Source organism: Silurus aristotelis (assembly GCF_946808225.1).
Source record: "Silurus aristotelis genome assembly, chromosome: 20".
NCBI lineage: Eukaryota > Metazoa > Chordata > Actinopteri > Siluriformes > Siluridae > Silurus > Silurus aristotelis.
Genome location: NC_139593.1, coordinates 112801 through 121812, shown reverse-complemented (window position 1 = coordinate 121812; position 9012 = coordinate 112801). Strand labels below are relative to the sequence as shown.

The window sequence follows — 9012 nt, the reverse complement described above, 5'->3', positions numbered from 1 at the left end:
ATCTATAATCCTTTTCTCTTTTCAGGTTACAGCGTTGCTGGTAGCAAAATTTCCCAATATAACAACAGATGCCATCCAATCGTTGGGTAGCCTGTGCGTGGGCCTGACTGTGGGCCAGATAAACTCCGCCCCCTCCAATGTGTTAAACACTACACTGTCTACACTCAGTATCATCAGTGGCTGGGACCAGGGCCAATTGAATGCCCTCATCCAGAGCATCATTAGTTCAGGCTTTAATGTGAGTGTACATTGCAAAATTGTCAGGAATGACAGTCTATGCTACTGGAAATGAAATCACATCAAGTTGAAGCTATTTCACAAAATCAACCTGTGAAGAACAAAATTGTATTTCCTTTTTATATATATATTTACTAATAACACGCTATTTCTCAAAGTCCTGCAATTTAAACATTCTCTTGGTGCATTCATGTGGACAATATCAGAATTATTTCTTTTAATCGGATTGTATTATCTCACAGATCGACAGTGCCTCCTCAGTCTTGTCACTGGGAACACTTATTGGTGGTGTTCCTTCTGCAACCATCTCCATCCTCCCATCTTCTCAGATTATGTCTTTATCACAAAATGTAACGTTCATCAATAACATTTTATCAGCACCAGTTATTCTGCAAGAGACATTTGTCCAAAAGGTATACACTCTTTTTAACACGAGGCGCGCACACACACACACACACACACACACACACACACACACACACACACACAATACTGTTATTTACATTTCTGTGACTGTCTCCTATACAGCTTTGTATTTGTATGGAATCAATTGTTTGTTGATGTTGAAGTCTGCTCCAACCCTTTTTTTCCAGATAATCTCTGTACACCAAACTGAAGTGATACAGAATGTTCCAGATGCACTGGTGATGTATATTCCGCTTGTTCTATTGACATCACTGAGCTCTGTGGAAATTTCACTCATCAATAACAAAAGCTGGAGTCATGAACAGGTAACTGAACAGACGACTCACTTTGTAAATCACTTTGTTATACTGGTTTGACTGTAATCCCAGCACTTACAGATATTTGAATTCCAGTCCAGTTTGGTAATCAGGGTGTAAAAGTCATTCCCATAAATGCTATGACTTGTTCCATTCCTACCAGGCTATGATGCTGTTTGGTGCAGTGGCAAGTGCCAGTGATAATCCAGAAGAGTGAGTTAGAAACACACAGAATGTCTCTCTCTCTCTCTCTCTCTCTCTCTCTCTCTCTCTCTCTCTCTCTCTCTCTCTCTCTCACACACACACACAAACACACAGACACTCACACACAACCTGACTTGCTAAGATTGCAATTTGGTGAATAAACTAGTCATTGAGTGTGTGTCTGTGTTTGACTCTGTGTGTGTGTGTGTGTGTGTGTGTGTTTATGTGGGTGTTTCTCCCCACAGTCTGTCACCATCAGTACTGCAGGGATTCTCCTGTGGTTCAGTTCAGACTCTGCCAACACAAAAAGCCAAAGATCTAGTGAAAGCCTGTAGACCACGTGCAGACAGAGACAAGGTTGTCCTGAAAGAGGCTCAGGTAGATACACTCTGATATTCTTTCACATTATGCACAAAGCCTGAGACAGAGACAGCATGTGGACCCAAACCTTGACTAGTAAATGAGAAACTACATAATTACAATGCATTCTGTGTTTCAGCTGACCTGCATGTACAACTACGTAAAAGAAGATCCATTTGTTAACTTTACTGATGTCCCCTCTGACCTGCTACTGTACTACAGGTGTGGAACACTTTCACGCACACAAAATACTGACTATAAAAGATAATACACATGTCTCCTGCATTCCCACTTGATGGTTTCAGGTGTCTGAAATGAATAGTGTGGGTTGTTTGCTATCTGTGTGTTGTAGCTATGAGAAAATACAGAAGGTGAACTGCCAGTCATATTTCAGTGCCCTGGGCAAAGCAGATTTCTATGTTGTTTCCCCTGTCCTTGACAAAATGACCAACCTGTTCAACAATGCAAAGGACTGCCTGGTAATACATACACAGTAACATGTTTACAGCCCAACACATTCATTGTTAGCATTTAAATCTTGGAAAACCAAATTGCACCAAATGTTACATTCGATTTGTGAACTTCCAGTGTTGAAATATTCATCTATTGCAATCAGCACATTCCCTTCTTTGGAAGGACTTCCATAAGTGTTTTGTGATCTATCAAGAACATATAATTGGGTTAATTTATTAGCAAAATGTTCAAGTTCATATAAAAGACAAATATTTTGAAACAAAATGTTGGACTCCTCACAAGTCCCCCATTTTTAGAGATTCTGTGTGACACTTCTTTATGGTTTGTGATGCTGTAGGGTATATCTGGTGTGAGTCTGACCAGGGATCAGGTGGATGTTCTTGGGAATATGGCCTGCACACTGGACTTCTCCTACATTCAGAACTCTGACCCTCTCATTTTGGAGAAACTGAAGAACTGTGAAGATCTTTCTGATTCTCAGATCACTGCTATACAGTCACTGCTGCTCAGTGGAAACACTACTTATGGGTAAGACAGAGCATCTTGTGCATTAGCACATATCGTTTATATATGTGGTAGAGTTGTAGAAAGGAAAAATCACATTTTAACATTTAAATTGAAAAGCCTAAAAAGGAAATGAAACAAAATAAATAATGTGTGTTTGTATTTGTATTATATTATTAGTATTATATCTTTGACATTATTTTTCTTTAATCAGTAATCCATCAACATGGAATGAGCAGACCGTGGAACAACTCGGCATGCTGGCTGTTTATTTCAAATCAGACCTCTGCAACAAGCTTAGCTTTGTATGAAAACATGTTCAGCTTTGCATTTATGATTTTGATTGATTTATTAACCCAGTGTTAGACTATCTGGACTAATTTAATGTGTGTTTGTGTATGTTTGTGTGTGTGTGTGTGTGTGTGTGTGTGTGTGTGTGTGTGTGTGTGTGCGTGTGTGTGTGCGTGTGTATGTGTGCATTGTGTATAGAATGTGAAAAGGAATGTTCTTTCAGTCCTGAGGAAGCAGAAGCTCCCAATAAAGAAACTAAGGGCATTCTTTACAGAATGCAACTCAGAAAGCACTACAGGTAATGGTACACATTAAGGTACATGGACAGGTTTTGAGATTCTGTCCATTACTGAGTAACTCTAAACCTTCTGTGTCTAACAGTGAGCAAGATCACAGCAGCAACAATTGCAGATACATCGTTTCCATACGGCTTTAACTCCACGCTGTTTGATCTGTATCTGGACATCGATGTCCTACAGGACAACCTGGCAGCCATTACTGAGAAAGTGGTGGACACCAGCCTCCAGAATGTCATTCTGAACAAGTTAAACCAGGTATTATAAGAAATTCAAGGTTGTTTGTGCTTTTCTCGCATAGTATTCTGTTATTATTTGCAGTGTGTGTTTAAATATAATTCTTGCATGCTATATGTTTGCAAAATAAATAATCTCTCAATTAAGGTTTGTTTTTGGGATATAAGTTCAAAGTCAGACTTTGTGTGTATGTTGGATTTACCCAAACAAAATTTTGGATATTGTGTGCCAGGTGGTATATTAAAATTTGTTGAAATTTTTGCATATCTAGATTTACCCATCAGGCCTTAATGATGATGTGCTGCAACTACTAGGTTCCACTTCTCGGGTGGCATCTATTGATGCTATTAGCAAATGGAACATTACTATAATTGATACGTTGTCCTCTTTACTGGACTCAAATGATGGAAGCTGGGAACCAGAAAAGGTAATGGATGGATTTAAAAGTGTGTGAGTGTAAGTTTAAATGTTTATGAGAGAGAGAGAGAGAGAGAGAGAGAGAGAGAGACATTCCCAACTCCTCTGAGAGAGATGGGGAGAGAGAAATCATGAGCATCTGCAATCCTTTAATCAGAAAAACAGAGAGTATATCTAATCCATCAGAGAACGAGAGCAAGACAGAGGGGAAGAGAGAGATAGGTCATGTGCGATCCCATATAGAGAGGAGGAGAGGGCATCTGTGATCCTTTATAGAGTGAAAGAAAAACCATTTGTGATCCTATATAGAGGGGAAGAGAAAAAATCTGTGATCCTTTATAGAGTGAAAGAGAAATCATCTGTGATCCTATAAAGAGCGAAAGAGAAAACATCTGTGATCCTATGTAGAGAGAAAAAGAGAGCTGGGTCATGTTTGATCCTATATAGTGAAGAAGAGAGAGCATCTTTGATTCTGTATAGAGAGAAAAAGAGAGCATTCGTGATCCATCAGTAAGAGGAAGATAGAGAATTACAATTAAATTTATGGCATTTCGCAGATGCCTATTCCAGAGCAACTTACAATTATCTGATTTATACATTTAAGCACTTGAGGGTTAAGAACCCTAATATATCTATTGAATAGACACTGCCCTGCTTTCTACTTTAATATTGTATTTTTTTCTAGAGCAAAGCATTAATTATGAGATATCTGAGCATGGATAATTACTCTCTGGGAAGTGCTGAATTAAATGTCATTGGTTCTAACATCTGTACATTAGATATCAATGTACTTGAAAATATCACTGCTGAAAGTCTAATGTAAGTAGTAACACAAACATGTTCATACATACATAAACACGGAAAAGAAAAAAAAAGAGATTTAAGAATAATTTGAGTACTGTAGTGTTCATGATGTTTCCTTTTTTCTCTATGCAGGATGGTCCTGCCTCCAGATCTGACTTTATGTTCAATCCAACAAAAATCTGCTCTGTTCATCATTGCCAAATCTTCATTTAGCAATTTTCGCAGCAATGCCACAACATACTACCGACTCTTGATACCTTATCTAGGTAAAAAAACGCTAATATACATTTAATGTAATTGTTTGATATTCACTCTCCAGACGATTAATATTTACATGAAATGAACTTTACTCCTGCTCATACATGCTATCATCCCACCACCCAATCATTTAACATTTCCACAATGTCTGAATTTACATGCTCATAAAATCACAAATGTACATTCCACATCATTGTTGATGCCAGACAGGTTGAACTTACAAATAATAATTATCACTGACTTTACTAGAATCTCATAATGCAATACACATTGCATTTCCATTATTTTATAATTTTTTTGTTATGTTTTTGTAATTTGTAGATTGATGCACTTAGTTATACACAACCAGGCATAACTTTATTGTCACTGATCAGGTATAACATTATAACCACCTGCCTAATATTATATTGGTTCTCTTTTGTTGTCAAAACAGTCGTAATCGGTAGAGCATTAACTTCTTCAGCAATTTGAGCTGCAGTAGCTCGTCTGTTGCAAGCCGACCACATGAGCCAGCCTTTGCTCCTTCCGTGCATCAATGAGTCTTGGTGAAAGATTTTCACTAATACTCTGATCAGGCATAACATTATGACCACTGACAAGTAAATTAAATAACACTATTATCTCTTCATCATTGCACCTGTTAGTGAATGGGATATATTAGGCAGCAAGTGAACATTTTGTCCTTAATCCAATTGAGCGTATTGAGCATTGGGCTGTGCTGGACAAACAAGTATTATGTATGTAGGCCCCACCTCACAACAGGTCTTAAAGGATCTGCTGCTAACATCTTGGTGCTAGGAGCACCAAGCACAACTTAAGGGATCTAGTGGAGTGCATATCTTGATGGGTCACGGCTGTTTTGGCAGCAAAAGGGGGGCCAACACAATATTACATGGGTGGTTATAATGTTATTCCTGATCGGATCCAGATGTATATCCCACCCACTAGCAGGTGCCATGATAAAGAGATAATCAGTGTTATTTACTTCACCAGTCATAATGTTTATATATATATATATATATATATATATATATATATATATATATATATATATATATATATATATATATATATATATATACACATTTGTGTGTGTGTCTAGGTGGAGCTTCTGTGGAAGACATTCAGGACCTTTCAACTCATAACATCAGCATGGACATTACAACATTCATTGAACTGAACCTGGCTGTTCTTAATGTATGAATACAAACAAAAAATATTTACTTCTTTTATATAAAGCAGAAAGAAATATACATTGAGATATATAACAAGTTTATTAAGTTAATTAACTGAGAAAATCTTTTGTGTTTTTGTTAGGCCCTGAATGTCAAAACTGTACAATCTCTAATGGGGGTAAATGTGGCAGATTTAAAACTGTTTGAGAATTCTTCAGCAGTTCAGTCTTGGGTGTCACAACAGATCCCATCTGAATTAAATATGCTGAATCTTGGCATTATCAACTCAAAGAGCAATAATTATTCCACAGTCATCACTACAAGTTCCATGACATCTATTGACACTACCATATCCAGTGTCAACACAATGACAACAATTATCAACACATCTACAGATACAAACGCCATTCTCAGCACCAATGCTTCCCCTGTTACAAGTTTCAAAGACATTTCCACTGTTGGAACAACGGCCGACACAACCGCCCCTTCTAATACCCCCATGACTAGCTTTGGAATCAACACTTCTATTGGAGCACATGTCAACATGTCTACAACTAGCAATGCTCTTCTTACAGCTAATGCTTCCCTCATGACAAGCATTGAAATGAGCACTACTGCTGAAAAAAATGCCGACATGTCTGCCACTAGTAATTCCCTCCTTACAACAAATCCTTCCACTAGTGCAAGCTTTGAAAACAGCACTTCAGCTGGAACAAATGTCAATACCACTGCCACTAGCAATGCCTTCTATACTGCCAATGCTTCTCTTACTGCAAATATTGAAATCACCACTTCTTTCCCAAACAATTCTGGCACCAGTGTCAACATGACAACCATCAGCAATGCCCTTATCACTAGTACCTCCCCCATGACAAGCTTTGAAATCAGCACTTCTAATGGAGCAAATGTTAACAAATCTTCCACTAGCAATGACCTTCTTACAATTACTGCTTTTCCTTCGACAAGCTTTGAAACCAACACTTCTCCTGGAACCAATAACAATATGTCTGCCACTAGCAATGCCCCCCTGACAACCACTGCTTCAACTACTACAAGCTTTGAAATCAGCACTTCTGCTGGAACAAATATCAACATGTCTACCACTAGCAATGCCCTCCTTACAACCACTCCTTCCCCCAGTGCAAGCTTTGAAATTGGCACCTCTGCCGAAACAAATGTCAATACCACTGCCACTAGCAATGCCTTCTATACTGCCAATGCTTCTCTCACTGCAAATATTGAAATCACCACTTCTTTCCCAAACAATTCTGGCACCAGTGTCAACATGACAACCATCAGCAATGCCCTTATTACTAGTACCTCCCCCATGACAAGCTTTGAAATCAGCACTTCTAATGGAGCAAATGTTAACAAATCTTCCACTAGCAATGACCTTCTTACAATTACTGCTTTTCCTTCGACAAGCTTTGAAACCAACACTTCTCCTGGAACCAATAACAATATGTCTGCCACTAGCAATGCCCCCCTGACAACCACTGCTTCAACTACTACAACAAGCTTTGAAATCAGCACTTCTGCTGGAACAAATGTCAACATGTCTACCACTAGCAATGCCCTCCTTACAACCACTCCTTCCCCCAGTGCAAGCTTTGAAATTGGCACCTCTGCCAAAACAAATGTCAATACCACTGCCACTAGCAATGCCTTCTATACTGCCAATGCTTCTGCCACTGCAAATATTGAAATCACCACTTCTTTCCCAAACAATTCTGGCACCAGTGTCAACATGACAACCATCAGCAATGCCCTTATCACTAGTACCTCCCCCATGACAAGCTTTGAAATCAGCACTTCTAATGGAACAAATGTTAACAAATCTTCCACTAGCAATGACCTTCTTACAATTACTGCTTTTCCTTCGACAAGCTTTGAAACCAACACTTCTCCTGGAACCAATAACAATATGTCTGCCACTAGCAATGCCCCCCTGACAACCACTGCTTCAACTACTACAAGCTTTGAAATCAGCACTTCTGCTGGAACAAATGTCAACATGTCTACCACTAGCAATGCCCTCCTTACAACCACTCCTTCCCCCAGTGCAAGCTTTGAAATTGGCACCTCTGCCGAAACAAATGTCAATACCACTGCCACTAGCAATGCCTCCTATACTGCCAATGCTTCTCTCACTGCAAATATTGAAATCACCACTTCTTTCCCAAACAATTCTGGCACCAGTGTCAACATGACAACCATCAGCAATGCCCTTATCACTAGTACCTCCCCCATGACAAGCTTTGAAATCAGCACTTCTAATGGAGCAAATGTTAACAAATCTTCCACTAGCAATGACCTTCTTACAATTACTGCTTTTCCTTCGACAAGCTTTGAAACCAACACTTCTCCTGGAACCAATAACAATATGTCTGCCACTAGCAATGCCCCCCTGACAACCACTGCTTCAACTACAACAAGCTTTGAAATCAGCACTTCTGCTGGAACAAATGTCAACATGTCTACCACTAGCAATGCCCTCCTTACAACCACTCCTTCCCCCAGTGCAAGCTTTGAAATTGGCACCTCTGCCGAAACAAATGTCAATACCACTGCCACTAGCAATGCCTCCTATACTGCCAATGCTTCTCTCACTGCAAATATTGAAATCACCACTTCTTTCCCAAACAATTCTGGCACCAGTGTCAACATGACAACCATCAGCAATGCCCTTATCACTAGTACCTCCCCCATGACAAGCTTTGAAATCAGCACTTCTAATGGAGCAAATGTTAACAAATCTTCCACTAGCAATGACCTTCTTACAATTACTGCTTTTCCTTCGACAAGCTTTGAAACCAACACTTCTCTTGGAACCAATAACAATATGTCTGCCACTAGCAATGCCCCCCTGACAACCACTGCTTCAACTACAACAAGCTTTGAAATCAGCACTTCTGCTGGAACAAATGTCAACATGTCTACCACTAGCAATGCCCTCCTTACAACCACTCCTTCCCCCAGTGCAAGCTTTGAAATTGGCACCTCTGCCGAAACAAATGTCAATACCACTGCCAC

General features: G+C 39.3%; 2 protein-coding genes across 2 annotated transcripts in view; one reads left to right on the top strand and one right to left on the bottom strand.

Annotated features, from left to right (window-relative positions):
* LOC310715611 (integrin alpha-M-like) overlaps positions 1-9012 on the bottom strand; it is a gene marked incomplete at its 3' end in the record, with an annotated part of 231568 nt that overhangs the window by 109951 nt on the left and 112605 nt on the right. The window lies entirely within an intron of this gene.
* LOC310715475 (uncharacterized protein) lies at positions 55-8880 on the top strand (the record flags this gene model as incomplete). Its single annotated transcript, XM_083521920.1, has 17 exons — positions 55-238; positions 480-650; positions 831-968; positions 1123-1172; positions 1409-1541; positions 1663-1745; positions 1876-2002; positions 2335-2525; positions 2716-2806; positions 2991-3090; positions 3174-3346; positions 3597-3752; positions 4428-4561; positions 4679-4812; positions 5907-6001; positions 6122-8725; positions 8836-8880. Exons 2-17 carry the CDS (start codon positions 570-572, stop codon positions 8878-8880), a joined length of 4335 nt encoding a protein of 1444 aa, XP_083378046.1. The 5' UTR covers positions 55-238; positions 480-569.